The sequence below is a fragment of the Schistocerca gregaria genome, chromosome 4, assembly GCF_023897955.1.
Source record: "Schistocerca gregaria isolate iqSchGreg1 chromosome 4, iqSchGreg1.2, whole genome shotgun sequence".
NCBI classification, from domain to species: Eukaryota; Metazoa; Arthropoda; class Insecta; order Orthoptera; family Acrididae; genus Schistocerca; species Schistocerca gregaria.
Window position 1 is genome coordinate 727246884 of NC_064923.1, and position 25214 is coordinate 727272097.

The window sequence follows — 25214 nt, forward strand, 5'->3', positions numbered from 1 at the left end:
AGGGCTATTGTGATCAAAATACCCAACGGGCGTGTGCTATGTATGCTGCTCGGTATCCAGGACGACATCATCCAAGTGTCCGGACCGTTCACCGGATAGTTAGTTATTTAAGAAAACAGTAAGTGTTCAGCCACATGTGAAACGTCAACCACGACCTGCAACAAATGATGATTCCCAAGTAGGTGTTTTAGCTGCTGTCGCGGTTAATCCGCACATCAGCAGCAGACAAACGACGCGAGAATCGGGAATCTCAAAAACGTCTGTGTTGAGAATGCTACATAACATCGACTGCAGCCGTACCATATTTCTATGCACCAGGAATTGCATGGTGACGACTTTGAACGTCGTGTACAGTTCTGCCACTGGGCACAAAAGAAATTACTGCACGTAACTATTTAGCGACGAAGCGTTATTCACCAACAGCGGTAACGTAAAGCGCCATAATATGCAGTATTGGGCAACGGAAAATCCACGATGGCAGCGACAACTGGAACATGAGCGACCTTGGCATGTTAATGTATGGTGCAGCATTATGGGAGGACGGATAATTGGTCCCCATTTTATCGATGGCAATCTAAATGGTGCAGTGCATGCTGACTTCCTACGTAATGTTGTACCGATATAACTACATGACGTTTCACTGCATGACAGAATGGCAATGTACTTCCAACATGATGGATTTCCGGCACATAGCTCGCGTGTGGTTAAAGCGGTATTGAATAGCATATTTCATGACAGGTGGATTGGTCGTCGAAGCACCATACCATGGCCCGCACGTTCACTGGATCTGACGTCCCTGGATTTCTTTCTGTGGGGAAAGTTGAAGGATATTTGCTATGGTGATCCACCGACAACGCCTGACAAAATTCGTCAGTGAATTTTCAATGCCTGTGCGAATATTACGGACGGCGAACTAATCGCTGTTGAGAGGAATGTCATTACACGTATTGCCAAATGCATTGAGGTTGACGGACATCGTTTTGAGCACTTATTGCATTAATGTGGTATTTACAGGTAATCAGGCTGTAACAGCATGTGTTCTCAGAAATGATAAGTTCACAAAGGTACATGTATCACATTGGAACAACCGAAATAAAATGTTCAAACGTACCTACGTTCTGTATTTGAAAAACCTACCTGTTACCAACTGTCCCTCTTAAATTGGGAGCCATATGTTTGTGACTATTACAGCGCCATCTATCACAAAGCGAAAAAAGTAGTTCAAATGAAACATTCATATTTCTTTACATACTACACGAAAATGTAATAAAAAAATGAGGGTTTCTATTATTAAAAAAAAACGCAGTTGATATCCGTTTGACCTATGGCAGCGCCATCTAGCGGGCCAACCATAGCGCCATCTGGTTTCCCACTTGAAGCTAGACAAGTTTCGTTCTTTGTAGTTTTTTCGTTTGACGCTTATTTCATGAGATATTTGGCCAGGTCACAATCAATGGACCACCCTGTAAATGGGACTGGCATTTTATTTGTCAGTTAGAGATAAAGAATGGGTATGTGAGTGTTTTTGGAAAATTTGGCCCTAAATGAGGTGAAATAGATGATAATAATCTTATAATGAAATGATTTTCAAAACTAAATCCGTGGAAATTCGTATTTTGCTTCTCGGTAAAAAAGAAGTTTTCAGTGTTTTTGGAAATTCTACCCGCAAAGATGTGATATAGGACATGAAAATTTCCATGAAAATATTTCGTTATCTTAAAACATTTTTGAAGTAAATCTATAAATTTTTGTATTTGATTTCTCGGTTAGAGCTAAAGAAAAAGTGTTAAGTGACGAAAGAACTGAAAATACAGGATGAACAAAGACATCTGACTCTAGCTACCAGAATCGATTTTAGCCAGACGTACATTAGGAAAAGACCATGCTTCTATGCTCTTAATTACAGCGAATAATTTAGAAAGTGTTCTAATTTGTAAATTAGGCCAAAGAAAGCTATCTAACTGTTTGCTCAGTGTGCAGATTTACACTTGAGGGATGGGTATAAAACATATAATTTCGATTAAAGGAAAACAAAAAAGCAGAAAACTGTGTAGACTGTACAGGCCAGGCGGCCGAAGCAGCGTGCGCTAGGCTGGTTCGATACATCAATAGTGAGCAGTCGGGTGGTACTCACGCAGGCCGTTGGACTCCATGCGGGAGGCGGTGTTGACGGTGTCCCCGAAGAGGCAGTAGCGGGGCATCTTGTGGCCCACCACGCCCGCCACGCAGGGACCTGAAACAAGCCGCACGACGTCAGCGCTGCACGACCAGTGTAAGTTGCAACACTAGGGTACCTTTCGACTTTGTAAAAATACATTAAAAACGTTGCCCTGTAAACATTTCCTCCATTTTGATAATGGCACCCTAAGACCATGATCTTCGAATGGGACGAAAGTTACTGGAGGTGAAGACAATCGTTGTGCATGCATTATTTATGTTTAACTGCAAAGGAACAAAGAGAAGCCGTTGGGAGATGCATGAAATGAATTCGGGCAATGAGATGGTTTTCTCTGTCAAACAATGAATTATTTCAAGTGTTGTGTGGCAGCTGGTATTCTCATTATGAAGAATAATCGGACGTTTGTCTTTGTTTCTTGTTTCTGATTAATGTCACGGTGCCAAATAAGCAGAGTGCCTACAATTAATGGCGGAGATCTATGAACTTACTGATAAACTCACTACTCTCTAAGAGAAACACACTCCTGTACGTCCAATCCGTGTGAAAAACCTGTTGTTCGTTGGTTGAGAACCTTAATTGCGTCAAACGACGAACAACAGACAAATCCGAAATTTGAATATTAGGACCAACACAGAAAACTGCGAAACAGGTTAAACCGATGAGTTCCTAGTGCCTAAATCAGGCGCTCTCGAACCTTAGGGCGAAGCGATACGACCCTATGGAAGAATCTCCGTTGGTTCGTTGGTTGGTTAATCTCATGGGTAGAACACATCCGACTACATGGAAAAGAAACGTAGTCTGACGCATCCCTAAGATCGAGAAGCCGAAATCGCCATGTGATTACATGGCAATCAACATAATTCCCCTGCATCCAAAGCCCTGGAATGTATTGTCCACGTTCAAATTGCTGGGCACTTATGCAAATTCTATGTATATGACAAATGTCAACCCAGATTTTGTGAACACAACAGCACAAACACGGCATTAATTACAGCAAGTGATGACCTGATATACGCCAGGGATAATTATGATGTCACGATATACACGCTACTAGATTTCACGAAAGGTTTTGATACTGCCAACTTTGACATCCTGCTCAGACAAATGCGACGGTTAGTTGAGACGGACAACAGTCTTTCGTCTGCGGGAATCAAAAGAAGTCCTGGAGGCGTGTCCTTTCACGACTGCTACAGGGATCAATCGTAGCCCAGTTTATTTTTTAGGTTTCCGCATGTAGTGTCCTGCGGTGGGCAGGAAAGCACTCAAGATCAAGTCTGAACACAATTTATTTAACTAAAACGACTTCTTGGTGCGCAATAGTTCCTAAACTCAAGAACAATAAGAAACACAATAATTCTTGTGGTGGCAAAAGCAAGATAAAAGGTACAAGACAATGAAAAGAAATAATAACAACGTGAATACTACGCTACACAATTACAGAATGGCGTTACGTCCAACAAGATACAAAATTCTACAGAACTTTACGGCGAGTGTCTACTGGGCTAGAGACGGCATAGGTATTGGCTGGAGCTGTCTTAGCTGTAGGTACATACTGCCGGTTTGACTCTGCTGGCGTGCTTATAACACCGATTCTGTGGAGTGCTACTCTTAGTCACATTATTTCCAACTGCTGGATCTATGTCACATGGCTTTTCATGAAGTAGTGCCGTACTTATGCGGAGGAGGTGTTGATGTTTACATTCACTAGCGATTTTTTCATATGAGCTCTTGAAGGTAGTTAGGCAGCCCACCTTGCATGTCTGTTGTGCGGTCCGTCTAACTGATAAGGGGCCGCCACAGCACTGCACATCAATCTGTAGAAACGGAAACCTTATAGGATCACTTCGCTTCCGCCTGTCGGTCTGTCCGACTATTAAGAATCCTTTTTCTCAGAAACAGGTCGACGATCAAGTTAAAATTTACGTCTAAAGCTAAGGGCATTAGACACTAAGCGATGTAGTAAACATCAGCTTGTAACTCACTGCAAGCAAAAGATACGGCCATTTATGTCACATATTTTCATACTATCAGACTCACTCACCCAATCCTACAGGGCCCTTCTCATTGGCCAAGAGTCATGAAATTGGGCAAACAGCAAGCATGTACAATAAAAGTAAAGGACAAAATCCGAAAATGGGTAATCTGTAATTACATCAAATGAAAAAAATATTTTTTTAGTCATATGTTAACCAACTGTCTGTCTGTCTGTCTGTCTGTGCGCTATGACCCTTCTTCTCACAATCGGTCAGACATACGAAGTTTTAATATATCTCAAATAGTAGGACGGTATATAACTCTTTAACTTCTCAGTCAGTGCAATCAAAAGATATGGCCATTTACACTACTGGCCATTAAAATTGCTACACCCAGAAGAAATGCAGATGATAAACGGGTTTTCATTGGACATATATACTAGAACTGACATTTGATTACACTTTCACGCAATTTAAGTGCATAGACCCTAAGAGATCAGTGCCCAGAACAACCACTTCTGTCAGCACGTTGTAGGTGTTGCCACCGGCGCCAACCTTGTGTGAATGCTCTGAAAAGCTAATTATTTGCGTATCACAGCATCGTCTTCCTGTCGGTCAAATTTCGCGTCTGTAGCACGTCATCTTCGTGGTGTAGCAATTTTAATGGCCAGTAGGGTAGTTTCTCCTTGGTTCCTTCGCAATACCAGCAAATCAAGGCCGATTTGGTTGACGTTAGAAAGCCAGATCAGTCATTCATCCATACTACTGAAAAGGCCGCTACCCCTCTTCCGGAACCACACGTTTTTCTGGCCTCTCAACAGACTCCTCTCCGTTGTGGTTGCGCATACGGTAAGGCTACCTGTACCTCTGAGGTACGCAAGCCTGACCACCAGCGGGAAGGTCCGTGGTTCATGGGGAATGGAGGGGGGGGGCGGCAAGTGTTGTGCGTTATTCAGCCTTTATTTATAACACTTCATTAAAAATTTCCTAGCTGAGAGATTTTCCTCTGATGTTTCGTCTCAGATTGCGTGAGATGTCCTCGGAGGTGAGGCGACGAAATACAATCAGAACTCGTGGGAGTGCCTAATATGTAGACAATGAAAAGAGGGCACCACAGTCCCTGACGTGACGACATGAACGGGAGTATCTCTGCTAGTGGCAACATATCGGCTGAAGGTAATCAATCGTATGTAGGTGCAAAGGCGATATCTGTGTTTTATCTAATATGACACTTTCCTCGTTTCTGTTAAAACTATTACGGTGGGCATAAATCTCAGTAGCCTCTCGATACATGTGCGCATGATAATACGATGTTTTCTCTATGATGCTGATCTCATTAAAATTTATTTCATGATTACCTTCTCCGTACACTTGTTCTGCTACGGCAAACTTGTCTCTATGTCTCAGACGGCAATTCCTCTTATGTTCAATAAATGAAGTCATTAGTTTGCTTTTGTTCTACTAAACAGGTGTTAATATTTCTATTCGTGGTACCAATACATACTAACCCACAACGACAAGCAATTTTATACACATCCTGTTTAGTCAATGGATTTCGTTTCTCTTTTGCAATTCTTAAATATTATTTTATCTATTTGCATTATAAACTCCTCAAAGGCCCTGCATGAAGTCTCTTAAAACTCGAGAAAGGCAACTACCTACTGAGGTCGTTTATGTATTAAAACGTGACTTCTCCTCTCTGCAGCACTATTTTATATCAAGAATGAACGGTGTGTTCTTGAAATATTAACAACTGTGTTTGCCTGCTAAGAAAAATTTGCATGGATGGTAGCCTATGTGTTTAACATTTGTTGTGCCAACAAATCTGAGGCTGCCTTCGAGAAGGCGAAACGCGTTATTAGTAATATATAAAATAACAAAGCCTGTTCTGCAGCGAATACTGTTTATCTCTTCAAAACATTTATCACTGGTTGCTGTATCATACCGTCATGAATTGGAAATAGTTACATACGGTACAACAATAAAAATCTTGCAGCACATTTGCTTATTCATAAGACAGAGGACTGTGTGTTCTCTTCTTACTTTAAGCTCGTCAGATTCTGTGTTCATCATCCCCAATACACTCCTCAACCGAGAGGCAAGTCGTGCACTCGTCAGCTGGATGCACAAAGAGCGCCCAGATGGCGGCTCTGCTGGTATCGGGGTGTAGCTGCAACGCCCCCATTCCGTCGAATTATTTGTGTGTTTCTTTGTACTGATATTTCTGACACGAATTGAAACCACAGTCACCCTCGAATTTTTTGAGAATTTCCTTACACCATTCGACACAAGACTGTTTCTGAGTTTCGTCAAACAGCCATCGGGAATGGAGATTTTTCGCAGCTAGGCCCTCATACAAAATCAAGTGTAATGAAGTCTTTAATGCGTCTAAGGACGAATCTAGCTTGTGGTAAGGCTCGAGCCCAACCTCTTCAATCAAGTTACGCACAGCGTGGTGATTCCAAGAACAGCAATGGTGAAATTCTCGTTTTTTCACTATAGCTTTCCTTTACAAGCAATCTTTAAGCAATTGCGTTAGCTAATTTCTGAGCTGCCGTTGTTCCTAACAGTACAAAATTAAAGAATTTGAAATACTAGTAATGTTACATCTCACAGGGGAATAGGCCAATACGACGTGTTGAAACCTGCCCTGACATTTCTTCTCCTACAGGAAGAATACGCAAAAAAATGCACATTCAAATTTTTTCCTACAAAGACACAGCAATTTTTTATGTCGAAAATTGACAAATTCGTGACCAGTCAGGCAGCTGAAGAAATATGCAGGGTGACTCACGAAGATATGGAAACATTTTAATATGTTATTCTACAAGTAAAACTAAAAAATAAAGTTCATATAAACATAGGTCTGCAAATGAATAGTTACGGAGTTTCGGCTAATAAAAGATTTGGCCTGAAGTTTAGCAACTCCGCTAATATAAAGCCGTCGCAAAACTGTACGATGTTAAAGTATAGCAGGATTTCCATTTATTTTGTTGTTATTGATCTGGTGAGTTTAATTAAACATGTCCCGGACGTGTATCTGCAGTAGTTTTCCAGTACATCCACAGAAGTAAAGAAGAAATTCCGTAAAACTTTTAATTTATTAACTACTTGAAATTCTAGTCAATTAGACAAGGTTTTCAGCGGAAGTTGTATAGAATTTTATTTTGGAAAATTGATCGTAACAATGTTAACTGAAACAGCATGAATGTGTAAAATAACTGCTTTTATTAATACCATACCACACGTGAATTCATGTTAAACCGAAAAAAAACCACATTGTTATGCAAGTTGTACAGTGTACATACAATTTCACAATACATTGACAATAAATGTTCAAAAATGTCTCCACCGAGTTCAATGCGTTTAGCTGCGCGTGTATGACCAAATTTTGTTGCTCGTTCCAGTTTCACAGGGTTGCTCTTAATTTCGACTATTGCACTTAGATTCTGAGCAAGTAATCACTTACGTGTATTAACTTTCTCCTCAGAAACTATGTCTTTCATCCATCCCCATACACAAAAATCCATTGGTGTTAACTCGGGCGATCTGAGTGTTAGCGAAGCTACTAAATTTCAGGCAAAATCTTTTATTAGCCGTAACTGGGTAACTATACATTTGACGACCTACGTTTTTCTTTAGTTTTTTTTGTAGAATAACATATTGAAGTATTTGAGTACCCTTGTAAATCACCCTTTATAGGCGCATATATTAGCCGATTAGAAGTATTCAGACACAAACTATGTGATCAAAAGCATCCGGACACCCCTAAAACCATATGTTTTTCATAATAGGTACATTTTTCTGCCACCTACTAACAGGTACTCCATATCAGCGACCTCATCAGTCATTAGACACAGTGAGGGAGAAGAATGCAGAGTTCCGCAGAACTCACGGACTTCCAACGTGGTCAGGTGATTGGGTGGCACTTGTGTTGAATATCAGTTCAATAACTTAAACAATTTTCGAAATTTGGACGCTTTCTGTAAAAATCATTGGCGCAACAGAAAAGAGCTAGAAACTTAAAAATTTATATTGAGATTCATTTTGTATAATAATTTAGTAGAAACAGTATTCTGGATCTCACAAATTAAAATTTTAGTTGAAATTCATGATTTTCTGGTTTTTGTCTTAGACATTAAGGAAGCAAGATAGATTAAGTAGGCGAATAAATAAAGCTAGGATGTTTAAATTTAAGTAGAAGGGAGATCCGCTAAAATCATAAAAATGTGAGAAGTTTCAACAGAATAACTATAAAATTATAGCTTTAGCGTATCTCCAAAGAGCAAGTTCAGAGCTCGTCTACTGCGTGTAGTGTAATTAAATTAATTCTCTCGCCCAAAAAATTTGACTTAGCCACATCAGACTTTTATTATCATTACTTACTTGTGTGCTGATTGCACAATTAAATTGAAAGCTTCATCGGCCATCAGCAAAGGAAGCAATGATTTATTCGATAACTGGAAGTGGTGCAACACTAGCCCAGCGACTAGTCGGGAGAGCAGATTTGATCAGCCGTTCCCTTAGCCGTCCGGCTTTATATGTAAGAAAGCTGCGCGAGAAAAGGAAGGCCCCTCTTTTCTCCACACGCTGATTAGGGCACAACCTGTGCCGGGAGTCGCGTCGCGCCGGAATCATTACTATAAACAGCCTCGGATGCCGTAATGAGTTACTCGGGATATGCGTAACCATGAAATCGTTTTTGAGTGAAGTGTCAATTCTGGGATGACTTTAATGATCTACCTTTAGTTCGCGTATGTCGTATTTTCACGTGACGCCGCAGGATAGACATTCTACCATTATTTAGCGTGGCGTTTGATGAACATTATCATCAAATTATGGCGAGCATTCACTTCAACATTTAATTTGAACAGTTATAGTGGCATCAGCCCATTAGACTCTGAACTGCTCTGGAAGTTGTGGATTCTTTGTGGTCTGTGACTTTCAGAATATAGTGAACATTTTAGAGAGAATGGTTTTTGATTATGAATCCCAGACAATCTCCTAATTCCTCAGAACTATAAGCTGTAGCTATAAATGTATTTCTCAGATGAAGTGGGCACTAGGAATTCACGTTTTGGTAACCACTTTCTGGTTGCCAATATTGTAGTTAGAGAGCCAGTGTTGAGAACGGCAAACAGCATAAATACAAGACATTTATTCTACTATTCCACCCGCCACCACATACACTGTTGAAGAGCAATTCGAGGATTGCGATTGCATCTTTAAACACGATCGAGCACATCTTTATAATGCACGGCCTTTGGCGGAGTGGTTACACAACAATAACATCCCTGTAACTGACTGGCCTGCACAGAGCCCTGACTTGAATCCTACAGAACACCTTTGAGATGTTGTAGAACGCCGACTTCGTGCCGGGCCCCCCTGACAGACATCGGTACATCTCCTTCAGTGCAGCACTCCGTGAACAATGGGCTGCCATTCCTTAAGAAACCTTCCAGCACTTGATTGAACATGTGACTGCGAGAGTGGAAGCTGTCATCATGGCTAAGGGTGGGCCAACATCATACTGAATACTAGCATTACCGATGGAGGGCGCTTGCCATCGTGACTCCACGAACTTTGCTGAGAATACTTTCAAACAGGTGTCTGAAAGAGCCGAAACCGGAGAAGATAGTGATGTCACACAATGGGGTCTGGAGCGAAGTCGAGGTTCTAACTAATCCCAACCGTCTTTCATTGAGATCACGTCAGTAGGGATACTGGAGAGATTAGTCTATCTCAGGATGTTATTGTCCACAAATCATTGCTCCATAGACGATACTTTATGACTGGGTGCTTTGTCATGGTGATACAGTCATCGTCTTTGACCTATTATACTAAAACTGACATGTGATTATATTTTCACGCAATTTGGGTGCATAGATCCTGAGAAATCAGTACCAAGAACAACGACCTCTGCCCGTAATAACGGCCTTGATACGCCTGGGCATTGAGTCAAACAGAGCTTGGATGGCGTATACAGGTACAGCTGCCCGTGCAGCTTCAACAAGATACCACAGTTCATCAAGAGTAGTGACTGGCGTATTGTGACGAACCAGTTCCTCGGCCACCATTGACCAGACGTTTTCAATTGGTGAGAGATCTGGAGAATGTGCTGGCCAGGGTAGAAATCGAACATTTTCTGTATCCATAAAGGCGCATACAGGACCTGCAATATGCAGTCGTCCATTATCCTGTTGAAATGTAGGGTTTCGCAGGGATCGAATGATGGGTAGAGCCACGGGTTGTAACACATCTGAAATGTAACGTCCACTGTTCAAAGTGCCGCCAATGCGAACAAGAGGTGACCGAGACGTGTAACCAATGGCACCCCAAAACATCACGCTGGGTGGTATGCCAGTATGGCGATGACGAATACACGCTTTTAATGTGCCTTCACCGCGATGTCGCCAGACATAGATGCGACCATCATGATGCTGTAAACAAACCCAGGATTCATCTGAAAAAATGACTTTTTGCCATTCGTGCACCCATGTTCGTTGTTGAGTACACCGTCGCAGGCGCTACTGTCTGTGACGCAGCGTCAAGGATAACCGCAGCCATGATCTCTGAGCTGGAAGTCCGTGCTGCTGCAAACGTCGTCGAACTGTTCGTGCAGATGGTTGTTGTCTTGCAAACGTCCCCATTTGTTGACTCAGTGATCGAGACGTGGCTGCAAGATCCGTTACAGCCCAAAAAAAAAAAAAAAAAAAAAAAAAAAAAAAAGTTTCTAATGGCTCTGAGCACTATGGGACTTAACAGCTATGGTCATCAATCCCCTAGAACTTAGAACTACTGAAACCTAACTAACCTAACTACATCACACACATCCATGCCCGAGGCAGGATTCGAACCTGCGGCCGTAGCAGTCGCGCGGTTCCGGACTGAGCGCCTAGAACCGCGAGACCACCGCGGCCGGCCGTTACAGCCATGCGAATAAAATGCCTGTCATCTCGACTGCTAATGACACGAGGCCGTTGGGATTCAGCACGGCGTTACGTATTACCCTCCTGATTCCACATTCTTCTAACAGTCATTGGATCTCGAGCAACGCGAGCAGCAATGTTGCTATACAATAAACCGCAATCACGATAGGCTACAATCCGACCATTATCAAAGTCGGAAACTTTATGGTACCCACTTCTCCTCCTCACACGAGGCATCACAAACACGTTTCACCAGGCAACGCCGGTCAACTGCTTTTTGTGTATGAGAAATCGGTTGGAAACGTTCCTCATGTCAGCACGTTGTACGTGTCGCCTCCAGCGCCAACCTCTTGTGAATGCTCTGAAAAGGTAATCCTTTGATATCACAGCATCTTCTTCCTGTCGCTTAAATTTCGCATCTGTAGCACGTCATATTCTTGGTGTAGCAATTTTAATGGCCAGTAGTGTATCTTGTTCATAGCCTAAATATCTTTCCCAGCACAAAGTCCCAAGTGACTGGAAAAAATCGCTTTTAACTCCAGCACATGAGAAGGGCAAAAGAACGGACCCGAAAAAAAGCAGACCAATATCCCTAACTTCTATTTAACATATACTCAGTTCGATTACAATAAACTTTCTTGAGACTTTATAGGTTATGTCCACGTATCAGTATGGGTTTAGAAACCGTCGCTAGCGCTAAAGTCAACTTACTTTTTTCACTCATGATATACTAAACACTGTGGGTGAAGGGCGACACGCGGTTTCCATATTTCCACATTTCCGGAAAGCATTTCACACGGTGCCTCATTACCGGCTGTTAACGAAAGTACTAACATATGGAGGTATGTGAGTGGCTCGAAGACTTCTTAAATGATGCAGTCCATAATGTTGTCCTCGACGACGAGTGTTCATCGGAGACAGGGGTAACGTCAGGGAAGTGTGATAGCGCCGCTGTTGTCGCCGGCCGTTGTGGTCGAGCGGTTCTAGGCGCTTCAGTCTGAAACCGCGCGACCGCTTTGTCTCAGGGTCCAATCCTGCCTCGGGCATGGATGAGTGTGATGTCGTTAGGTTAGTTAGGTTTAAGTAGTTCTGAGTTCTAGGGGACTGATGACCTCTGATGTTAAGTCCCATTGTGCTCAGAGCCATTTGAACAGCTGTTGTTCTCTCTATATATAAATGATTTGGCGGACAGGGTAGGCAACAATCTGCGGTTGTTTGCTGATGATGTCATCGTTTACAGTTTATGGTAAGGTGTCGAGACTGAGTGGCTGTAGGAAGATACATGACCACTTACATAAAATTTCCAGTTGGTGTCATGAATAGCAGCTAGCCCTAAATGTGGAAAGATGTAGGTCAGTAAGAATGAGTAGGAAGATCAAACCTCTAATCTTCGAATACAGTATTACTAGTGTCCTGATTGGTACAGTCAAGTCGTTTAAATATCTGGGCCTAAAGCTGCAACGCGATGTTAGATGCAACGAGCATGTGAGAAGTGTGGTGGGGAAGACTTTTGGTCGAGTTTATTGGGGAATTTTAGGAGACCGCGTATATGGCGCTCGTGTGACCTGTTCTTGAGTACTGCTCGAGTGTTTGGGTTCTGTAACGTGTTGTATTGAAGGAAGACATCGAAGCAGTTCAGATTTGTTACCGGTAGATTCGAACTGCACGTGTTATGGAATGGCCTCGGGAATTCAGATGGAAATTCCTAGAGAAAAGGCGACGTTCTTTTCCAGAAATACTATAGAGAAAATTTAGAGAACCAGCATTTGAAGCCTACTGCCGAACGATTCTACTGGCACCAACATACATTGCACGTAAAGACCACGAAGATAAGATATGAGAAATTAAGGCTCATACGGAAGCATACAGATAGTATCCTCCTCCACGCACCGTACACTGGCCGGTGGAGTACCGATGTAGATGTAGAGATATCCTAGGTTTACGGCGCATCCATACTCTACCTGATCGTAATTTGTAAAACGATTTTAACTTTGCTTTGATAATTTCGCTCGCCTTATTTTTTGCAGTTACTACACACTACCGGCCATTAAAATTGCTACAACACGAAGATCACGTGCTAAAGACGAGAAATATTACCGATAAGAAGAAGATGCTGTGATATGCAAATGATAATCCTTTCAGAGCATTCACACAAGGTTGGCGCCGGTGGCGACACTTACAACGTGCTGACATGAGGAACGTTTACAACCGATTTATCATACACAAACGGCAGTTGACTGGCGTTGCCTGCTGGAACGTTGTTGTGAGGCCTCGTGTAAGGAGGAGAAATGCGTACCATCACTTTTCCGACTTTGATAAAGGTCGGTTTGTAGCCTATCGTGACTGCGGTTTATCGTATCGTGACATTGCTGCTCGCGTTGCTCGACATCCAATGACTGTTAGCAGAATATGGAATCGGTGGGTTCAGGAGGGTACGGAATTCCGTGATGGATCCCAACGGCCTCGTATCACTAGTAGTCGAGATGACAGGCACAACTCTAACGGATCGTGTAGCAACGTCTCGATCCCTGAGCAACAGATTGGGACGTTTGCAAAACAACAACCATCTGCACGAACAGTTCGACGACGTTTGCAACAGCATGGACTATCAGCTCGGAGACCGTGACTGCGGTTACCCTTGACGCTGCATCACGAAGAGGAGCGCCTGCGATGGGTGCACGAATGGTAAAACGTCATCCAGGTTCTGCTTATAGCATCATGCTAGTCGCATCCGTTTTGGCGACACATGGGAAGCGAGCATTCGTCTTCGCCAAACTGGCGTATCAGCAGGCGTGATGGTATGGCATCCCATTGGTTACACGTCTCCGTCACCTGTTGTTCGCATTGATGGCACTTTGAACAGTGGACGTTACATTTCAGATGTCTTACGACCCTTGGCTCTACCCTTCATTCGATCCCTGCGAAACCCTACATTTCAGGAGCATAATGCACGACCGCAAGTTGCAGGTCCTGTATCGGCCTTTCTGGATACAGAAAATGTTCGATTGCTGCCCTGGCCAGCACATTCTCCAGATCTCTCACCAACTGAAAACGTGGCCGAGCAACTGGCTCGTCACAATACGCCCGTCACTACTGTTGATGAACTGTGGTATCGTGTTGAAGCTGCATGGGCATGGGTACCTGTGCACGCCATCCAAGTTCTGTTTGGCTCAAACGACCAGGCATATCGGGGCCGTTATTACGGCCAGAGGTGGTTGTTCTGCGTACTGACTTCTCAGGATCTATGCACCAAAATTGCGTGAAAATTTAATCACTTGCCAGTTGTAGTATAATATATTTGTCCTATGAATACCCGTTTATCGTCTGCATTTCTGCTTGGTGTAGCAATATTAATGGCCAGTAGTGTAATAATGTGCTTTGATGAAACACGTTGAGTGTGTGGAATTCCATCAATGGAGGAATTGTGCAACCCAACCTATAACGTAATCCAGTTTCTTGAATATTTGTAATGGTATAGTTTATTATTATTAGAACATTGCGTATGATTGAAGTTTGGTGTAGAAATTTTGTAATGCGACATATGATTTTCTCGCATAATCGAAACAAGTGTCAATGGACGTAATTGTACCCTTGTAAATTATTAAGAAATATTTCACTAACTTTTTATAAAAGGATATATTACTGTTAGGCTTAATAAAGCAAGCTGTACTTGGAGTCTTTTTTCAGATTTATCAGTTGACAGATTTAGTTCCTCATTTTCCATTCTTTACGAATGTGGCAGCATACTCGCACTGCACATCTCCAGTTCTGTGCTGCAGAAGTATAGTTTTATTGAAGGTGATAAATTACCTTCTTTCATTGCGCACTGGAAGTACGGTAAATGAAATTTGGTTGTTGACAGTTTCATCACTACCTTCATTGTGACAGGTTGCAGAACAGACAAGCTTTCCTTTCGCAAAGGTAAGCCAACCAATTTAATTATTATCAAAAATCATGTCCATTGTAAGGCACAGTGATTGTCAGTGTATTACTTGGAAAATAATAATATATTAGGTCAGAGCAACAATACAAGTAGAGGATCTGACTGAAGAGCTACCTTGTGGGTTTTCAATCACTTTTATCAGAAAGGCAGATGAGCTAAATGTTATATTCATTTGCTGTGTAATTAAATTAACAGTTTTGGTACGGTCATTGTTTACTAGACTAAAGATATAGATTAACAATATTCGGGGCCAACATGTTAATCTGATTCATTTGTTTTGCAGTCAAATAACATATGTAAATGTCATTGGAAACAAATTGCTCTCTCACAGGCGAATTATTTGTTGTAATGGCTATCCTGGATTTTTTATCGCGTAGTGAATGTTTCACATACTTCGTTCAATATTCAGTATTAACACATTTCTGATGCTGCACTTAGATTTACATATATCAATGCCAAAATAAGTTATACATTTTTCAGTACTAGTCAGACACAAATGCGAGATTAGAATTTTAACATTAAACTTTCAAATATGTTTCCATAATTGAGGAGAGCGATCGAAAAAAAAGGCAGCAGGAATTCGCAGAAAGAATCCTGCGTGATCCGTTACTTCCAAATGCCAGCAGTCTTGTGAGCGCAATGACTATTGTTAAAAAGAATGAGGTGACATAGCCGAGAGCTCTTCATAACACAGACATTTCTGTAATCAGCGCTAAGTGTCGATGATAGGAAACGAGTAACTTAAAGTGAATCGGGCCATATCATGGGGCAGTCCCATGGAAGGATTTCAGTTTGGCAAATGCATAGAGAACTTAACCTGCCATAAAAGATGGTGCTAACACTGTAATATGGAGCAGATTGTGTTACGATGTGGGGGTGGTTTTCGTCTTTAGAGTGCGGTCCCCTTATTGCCTTTAAGGAAATGATATATTCGGAATAATATCCACATATTTTGCGAACATTATTGAAGTGGACTTGCCTATCCACAGTCCCGCTCTAAAACCATCCCCAAACGCGTTAGAACGTCGGCTCGCACCCCAGTGTCGGTGATCAGTACCTTCTGAGGTTTCAGCTCTTGAGGAAGAATGGGCTGCACACACATTCAGACAACTCAATGAAAGTACACTCCTGGAAATTGAAATAAGAAAACCGTGAATTCATTGTCCCAGGAAGGGGAAACTTTATTGACACATTCCTGGGGTCAGATACATCACATGATCACACTGACAGAACCACAGGCACATACACACAGGCAACAGAGCATGCACAATGTCGGCACTAGTACAGTGTATACCCACCTTTCGCAGCAATGCAGGCTGCTATTCTCCCATGGAGACGATCGTAGAGATGCTGGATGTAGTCCTGTGGAACGGCTTGCCATGCCATTTCCACCTGGCGCCTCACTTGGACCAGCGTTCGTGCTGGACGTGCAGACCGCGTGAGACGACGCTTCATCCAGTCCCAAACATGCTCAATGGGGGACAGATCCGGAGATCTTGCTGGCCAGGGTAGTTGACTTACACCTTCTAGAGCACGTTGGGTGGCACGGGATACATGCGGACGTGCATTGTCCTGTTGGAACAGCAAGTTCCCTTGCCGGTCTAGGAATGGTAGAACGATGGGTTCGATGACGGTTTGGATGTACCGTGCACTATTCAGTGTCCCCTCGACGATCACCAGAGGTGTACGGCCAGTGTAGGAGATCGCTCCCCACACCATGATGCCGGGTGTTGGCCCTGTGTGCCTCGGTCGTATGCAGTCCTGATTGTGGCGCTCACCTGCACGGCGCCAAACACGCATACGACCATCATTGGCACCAAGGCAGAAGCGACTCTCATCGCTGAAGACGACACGTCTCCATTAGTCCCTCCATTCACGCCTGTCGCGACACCACTGGAGGCGGGCTGCACGATGTTGGGGCGTGAGCGGAAGACGGCCTAACGGTGTGCGGGACCGTAGTCCAGCTTCATGGAGACGGTTGCGAATGGTCCTCGCCGATACCCCAGGAGCAACAGTGTCCCTAATTTACTGGGAAGTGGCGGTGCGGTCCCCTACGGCACTGCGTAGGATCCTACGGTCTTGGCGTGCATCCGTGCGTCGCTGCGGTCCGGTCCCAGGTCGACGGGCACGTGCACCTTCCGCCGACCACTGGCGACAACATCGATGTACTGTGGAGACCTCACGCCCCACGTGTTGAGCAATTCGGCGGTACGTCCACCCGGCCTCCCGCATGCCCACTATACGCCCTCGCTCAAAGTCCGTCAACTGCACATACGGTTCACGTTCACGCTGTCGCGGCATGCTACCAGTGTTAAAGACTGCGATGGAGCTCCGTATGCCACGGTAAACTGGCTGACACTGACGGCGGCGGTGCACAAATGCTGCGCAGCTTGCGCCATTCGACGGCCAACAGCGCGGTTCCTGGTGTGTCCGCTGTGCCGTGCATGTGATCATTGCTTGTACAGCCCTCTCGCAGTGTCCGGAGCAAGTATGGTGGGTCTGACACACCGGTGTCAATGTGTTCTTTTTTCCATTTCCAGGAGTGTATATGCAGACAATTTCATCACAATGGCGAAGTGTAGATAAACACTATTTTACTGTCCATAAATGGGCGTCTGCATACTTTGGACATAAACTTACTGTATATGCCAAATAAAGGCACCTGTCTTTATACAGATTCCAGACGTTCATAACAACGTGGAAATCAGTTAACGTTTTCAGTGTTGCACACATGAACTACGAAGAACGCTATCCATAATCGAATTCCCCACTTCTTCAGAATTTCAGCGTATGTGTAATTTGTTATTTCATTTCTTCGATATTCCTTCAAATGATGCTGATAGCTTTAATCTGTGGAGTCATTAGAAGAGGCAGTAAATAACTCTGATGATTCCATGAGTTGTGGTTATAACTATGATAGTTGTGCTAATAAGAGTCTGCAACCAGAATGCATTTCTTAACCGAAAACTAACGTAAACTGCAATAGCCCTTAGCGACACGGATATGACTGAATTTTTTTAAGTGAAAAAGAAGAAAAAACTTAAGGTTAAACAATGTCCAAACCCTGTTTTTTTCGGGAAATCTTACAGGAATTGCACAAATGCTAGTACATGAAATAATAAATATACAAAAAAATGAAACCCGTAACAATATGAATGGAAAACTGTTCCAAAGATTTAGAACGAGTCGTGAGAGCGAATGCCCCACTGCCGATGGAGGTTTACGGGACTGACCCTCTGAATCGTAAATGATATGAACGTTGCTGATTTCCTTGCTCTTTCGATGTGCTTCAGTAGATTCAAGAAATCGTACAGAATAGAATGTTAAAAATTTTGAAAGACTATTTTATGTGACTCTCCATGTTAGCTGAGGGCACTAATGCAATGCTTCCTGGACTCGGGTAGGTGCGCCAGCCCCAGATCGAATCCACCTAGCAGATTAACGACGACGAGCTGGTGTGCCGGCCAGCCTGGAAGAGGTTTCCAGGCGGATTTTCACATCCCACTAGGTGAATATCGGGTTGGTCCCCACGTCCCGCCTCAGTTACACAACTCGCTTACATCTGACACATGTTCTCACTATTTCATGGTTTCCACTGGACGCAGACAGCTGGGGTACACTACTTCTGTCCCAGGGGGTACGGGGTGGCGTCAGCAAGGCCATCTGGCCACCCTCTGAAACTAACCTTGCCAAATTCCACAGCTCTACCAGTGCTAGTTCTGCAAGGTTTGCAGGAGAGCTTCTGTAAGGTTTGGAAGGTAGGAGACCAGGTACTGGCAGAAGTAAAGCTGTGAGGACGGGACGTGAGTCGTGCGTGGGTAGCTCAGTTGGTAGAGCACTTGCCCGCGAAAGGCAAACGTCCCGAGTTAGGGACACATTTTAATCTGTCAGGAAGTTTCATATCAGGGCACACTCCGCTGCAGAGTGAATATCTCTTTCTAAGTCACTTCATCATTTATGTTAAATGAGTCTTAGCAGATAAAACCTGGACAGTGGATTTCTTCCGGCGTATTCCTCCTGTATAAAAAGTCTCAGGGTGGGTTTCCACATGTTGGGTTGGGTTGGACCATTCTCTTCTGAGCCGCCCCATCTAACGGTCGTGAAAGGCGACGCACGTAAAGTGCTGTGTGTTGCTGGGTTGCCTACCTGTGTGGATGCCGATGCGCAGCTTGAGCTGGTCGTGGGGCCGGTGCCGGATGGTGAATCCCCGCACGGCCTGCAGCAGCGCCAGCGCCATGCGTGCCACCTCGCGGGCGTGCAGCGTACCATTCCGCACCGGCAGCCCCGACACCACCATGTACGCGTCGCCTATGGTCTCCACCTGCAGAGAAACAAAAGACGGTAGCTGTGAACTCGCGTCAGTACACGGGAGAAAAGTTTCAACAATATCACCGTACTAGCATACGCTGACCAGACGTCCCGGTTTGATCACAAATGTCCTGGTGTCCAGAGAAAATCATTAGCGACATGTAACTGTCCCGATTTATAGGCGAGAAACAAAATGAGAGCAATTATATTTTCAATTATTTAAATATTTGTGCGAAATAAGTTTCCTACAAGCAGAACGTTACAGAAATATATATTTTCACAATACGTACACTTGTCCCATTTTGTTTAACTAGTCTTGTGCCTAAAGAGATATGTTGAAGATAATATTAGCATTACCTACCCCTTCCACTTTGTGGCCCTCGAGACAAGAAAAAACGAATCCAAAGGAGCTACAAAGGAGCATCACTTAGCTTAAACCATTTCCCTTAACACGACTGCAGCCATATGGAAGTTAATTTTGTGAAGAATGTGAGAGGTGCGCCATGTGTTAGTAGTGGTTATTGTCATGAAAGCACGCTTGCCTAATGGTCAAACGAAATCCTAAATTTTAGTATGAAATGTATAATTTGTGTCTGATTACTGGTGAGTAAAACTACACAGTTTTTTGGATAAGCGAACAGTACCTAAATACCAAGTAAGTGACTAAATAATGCAGGAAGCATATCCAGGGTATTACAATAAAAAGTATACTTCAGTCTTTTCTTTCTGAAGAAAAGAATTTTATTTATGCGTCATGTGCCTACATTTTCCTTATGAATTCACAAAGTGAAGATAAGTTCTTGACATGGGTTTTCAGTTGCCACATCGGCATAGGCCTTTTATTGATTTCAAAATTTCACCCCAATTGACAGGAAAAATATGCATTAGTGTAATAATGAAGTTAAATATAAAGGATAAACACAATTATCCCAGTTTCTTCTAGTTGAAATCTGGTCAGCCTGCGCTAGACAGCCAAAATGTCTGCTTTAGCCAGTGCATCCTCATCGTATTATATCGCACTGAATATTATTTGTGGATCCTTGCAGAAGTACGGTGCAAAAAGCAAGCAGTACGAGGATGAAGGAAGTTGACACTCGGGGAGGATCTAAATAGTGAGGCCCACGTAAACCACTGAACAAATCGTTCTTTATACTAGTCTCGCAATATTGTGTGGTAAATTGTCAACTAATGAAATGGCTATTCTAAAAAGTAATGTACTAAAGAACAGGCTCACATTTAAGGAGAAACAGTTTGCTTAGTATATCACAGTTTGGGATCCAGATGGGTTGCTCTCTGACAATACTATTTAGACATTTACTCATCAGACCTTACCAGATTAAAACATTAAAACGTCGCCAGTTGGCATTTTCTGCGGCCTTTTCAAGGCGTTTGATTGTGCAGGACATGTTACACTCTTGGCAAGATTCAGGTTTTATAGAACTGACAGCTTTACATACAATTGGTTTGATTCATACTTAGAAAACAGAATGTAAAAAGAATGTGCTGAAAATTTGAGACAGTATTGCAAGAGCAGAAAATTTTACTTACTGGGGAGAAATCACAAAGCGAGCTCTACAGGGTTCAATTTCGAGTCCACTCCAGTTCCACACATACGTGAGAACCCTTCCGTTTAATTTTCAGCAAGCAGGATTTGCACGTTTTGGAGACGAAACTAGTGTTATAATAAATCCCATTAGAGTGAAAGCAACAGAAGGGATTTTTAATGATGTGTTGTTCCTGGAGAAGGGACTCTCCCTAAATTTTGAGAAAAACAAAGTACACGCAGTATATTCCGTGCTCTACGACTAATACGTCTCATGCACAGCTGAACAGGAGTCAATAAACACTGCAGAAGTCACCAAACTTTGGGTGTACATATGAATGAACACTTGAACTGGATGAAGCATGTTACTGAGCTTTTCATTGATTAAGTTATATTATCTTAGCTCTTCATATAATTGCTATTCTTCGATATACATGAACTAGTCTCTTGACATAATTACTACTCACATTTAGACTCAGTAACGTCTCACGAAATATTTTTCTGGGGTAGCTTACCACATGGGAGTAAAATGCTGATTGCACACACGTTAGCAGTAAAAATAATAGCTGGTGTTCACCCGCAGACGTCACCAAGCTACCTCTTGAAGGAGTTGGCCATATGAACTTCACCATCACAATATATATATATATATATATATTCGCTAATCAGATTCGTCGTAAATAATACATCATAAGTCAAGAAGAAAATTTACGCCCATACCTACCAAACTAGAGAGAAACATGACATTTAGTACCCATCATCAAAGCTGTCAGTAGCTCAGAAAGGAGTTCAGTATGCTTCAACAGAGCATATTTGATCATTTAGCGCGCCACATAAAATGTCTGACAGATAGTAAATCAAGATTTAAATCTAACTTAAATCATTTCTCCTGCAGAGGTCCATCTATTCCTTGGAGGAATGTCTACATAAGAACTGGTAGCCCGTAAAATACCATGTTTTTAATTGTAGCTGTATGAGCTGGACTGGAAAAGTGTCCATTAATGTTAACAATAATTATGTACACATGTACTGTAAACTGACTTGGTCCCCGCCATATCAATAAAAGAGACGTCAAATTCTATTTAATGCTAAGTGACTAGTTGATTTTAGCTAATATAACAATTAACCAGTTACGTCTTTTCTTCCGTAAAACGACCTGCTCAAGGAATTCATTCCAATTTTCAAGTCATGTTGGAGTTTACATTAGAATAACACCACTGACCCATATCAAAAGTCCCGATTCTTCAAATAACCGACCTTTCGTATGTACAAAAATTTCATGTATCTGATTAGCTTATGACTGATACACTGTGTCAACATTTCAATATTTAAATTACGCTTAAGGCTTATTTCAAGTCATAAATTGCTCTCATGATTTATCAATGAGTGGATACTGTCAGGATAATTTTTTCTATGTTTTAAGAAACACTAGATTTCCACTCAACTCAATGTTTATGAGGTAATATCTTCCGAACTATGAATCATAAAATGATATTTTTTGTACATACGTTCAATGATATTTGTGGATACAGTCTGAAAATTCTGTTGCGAATGAAGTTGGTAATAAAGAAGTAATAAATTAAAGTGTGCCTGGTCACGATTCTACACTGCATGAACATCTAGAATGTGGTAAACAAAAAGTGTTTTTCATTATTTCGTCGGGAATGTCAGTGAGAAAAAGTTTTGATTTGTTTTTAAATTACGCTCAAAGTTTATTGAAAGTTGGTAGTGCTCTCTTTCTCAAACACTGGATGAATATAAATCGAGAAATTTTCGCGCCGTGATTACTCTGCGTCAAGATGTTTCCGACTTTAAAACTTAGCTTACTGATTTAAACCTTTAACGTAAGAGTATACATGTTAATGAGTAGATTATTTGAGCGCTCTAAAGTTTCAAATTCGGTCGATAGTTCTATGAAGTATTCAAAAGCAAATTTTCGTAGTAATTTGAAACATCTTGTAACTGGGGGTCGGCGTCCGAGTGACGCCTTCTGCCTTGCGAGTACATTCAAATGGCTCTGAGCACTATGGGACTGAACATCTGAGGTCAGCCGGCTGGTGTGGCCGATCGGTTCTAGGCGCTGCAGTCTGTAACGGCGCGACTGCTACGGTCGCAGGTACTAATCCTGCCTTAGGCATGGACGTGTGTGATGTCCTTAGGTTTAAGTAGTTCTAAGTTCTAGGGGACTGATGACCTCAGATGTTAAGTCCCATAGTGCTCAGAGCCATTTTGAACATCTGAGGTCATCAGTCCCCTAGAACTTAGAACTACTGAAACCTAACTAACCTAAGGACATCACACACACCCATGCCAGAGGCAGGATTCGAACCTGCAACCGTAGCGGTCGCGCGATTCCAGACTGAAGCGCCTAGAACCGCTCGGTCACAACGGCCGGCGAGCACATTCACCAGTTGGCTGCATTTGTTAGTGTGCAGTGAAATAGGATCAGCAACATTCGTCAAGTGGAATTGGCTTAGTTGTCAGAATGTCTGAGAGAATCATCGGCAGGTAAAGGATATTCCATACATCAAGGACAAAAACTTAGTTTGTTGTGTGCTCTGGTGAACAAACACATCCGCCTAAAGAAAAGTCCTTCGACACAAGCAGGATAGGTGACCTGGTTAAATGCTGATATTAAGCAAACTGGAGAGTTACTACTTCATTAATGGTTGGTTATGCACTGATTTATAACTGCAGATGACAAGAGTGTGCGTTACTTCGCACCAAAAACAAAACTGTGATGAAGTGCTACATGGAAGACAATAGTCATGCATAATACTAGCCGGAAAGGTAATGCTCAGAGCAAAATTATAGGGTTCGGTTGGTTGTTTGGGGGAGGAGACAAGACAGCGAAGTCAACGGTCTCATCGGATTAGGGAAGAACGGGAAAGGATGTCGGCAGTGCCCTTTCAAAGGAACCGTCCCGGCATTTGCCTGGAGCGATTTAGGGAAATCACAGAAAACCTAAATCAGGATGGTAGGACGCCGGATTGAACCGTCGTCCTCCCGAATGCGAATCCAGTGTAAGCAAAATAATAACTAACGAAAAGTACTCAAGTCTTTAGGAGGAACTGTATGAAAAGTACTTGCGGAACGGGTAATATTGCAGAAGCGAACCTTTGTCATGAATATACAGGGTCTTGCCAAATGTGTTCCGCCAACGGTAATCCTAAGGAATCTGAAGCACGAATTACTGGACCAGCCACCTCATTCATCGAATTTGATGATCTTCGACCTCTGCGTGTCCCAAGTCTGTGGGAATTTGTGACTGTAATACAATTAGACGCCAGATAGAGACTGTGTCAGAGATTAGAAGGTTTTTTTGAGATATTTGAGACCCTATTTCAGGGAACTTGTACATCCTCTGGAAAGAAGCTGGAAAATTGACTGAAAATAGGACTATATCGACGAATAAGTTCATTTTTTGTCTAAAAAATATGGTCTTTCGGCTACAAACGAAGAAATTTAGTCGTTTTTCTAGGAGTGTTTCGTTGCGTATCTCCGACGATTTAAGAAGTGTCAAATGTGTTAAGCGTATCACATGAATGGCCATAACTTGTGCTTCTGTGGAGTCGAGTTGAATTTGTGAAAGAGCATAGAATGAAAGAAAGGAAGGAAGAGGGTAAATCTGATTTTGGCACATAACCATATCTACTTGCGAGGCACCAATTAGGCCGCTGAGTGTAGCTTCTTCGCCTGACAAAGGGATCACCATAAACATTGTTTCACGCCCTCACTTCACGAGACACTGTATACTTGACTTAGGGCCTTGACGATTGTCTTCCAGTGAAAGAATGTGTGACACCGACGTTCCCCCCCCCCCCCCCCCCCCCTCTTTATGAAAATTCGTGGTATAAATTTATACCTTCATACATTAGCAGTAGCGCAATGTAAAGCACTTGTATGAGCACGTTGCAAAGCAATGCAAGGTTTTACCTTTAAACATTCAACATGAGACAGTGAAAGACGGCGAGCGAAATTCCAAATCAAAGCGGAAGCCTAACTATAAATTTGGCTTTCATGCAGTCTGGTGTGTGGGCAGTACAAAATATAATAATAAAAAGTCCTGAAAACTCTTTGTATTTAGTTTCTACCAATTTCATACAACAATAGTTAGTAAGATGAGTTATTAGAAGTGCATGAAAAGATACCAGAAACGTATTTTTCTTACATTCTAGTCTTTCGCTTCATTCAAACAAATAATTATGTTCATACAATTGCAAGAGACGTTAAAACAGTGTTAACTGGGATGTGGATATAAAAAGGAATAGCGAAATGACAAGATGCGCTTGGTAAAATTTTATAGCTAAAGATGAAGCTTATGGTTCTAACATGTCGC

At 42.5% G+C, this 25214-nt stretch overlaps 1 protein-coding gene across 2 annotated transcripts in view; it reads right to left on the bottom strand.

The window, feature by feature from the left end:
- The window catches only part of LOC126266758 (atrial natriuretic peptide receptor 1-like), a 1377759-nt gene that overhangs the window by 10211 nt on the left and 1342334 nt on the right, over positions 1-25214 (bottom strand). For both annotated transcript variants that reach the window (XM_049971275.1, XM_049971274.1), the window contains exons 19-20: positions 19171-19345; positions 2135-2233 (exon numbers count right to left, since the gene is read on the bottom strand). In XM_049971275.1, the coding sequence (XP_049827232.1) occupies positions 2135-2233; positions 19171-19345 (274 nt within the window). The remainder of the gene's footprint in view (positions 1-2134; positions 2234-19170; positions 19346-25214) is intronic.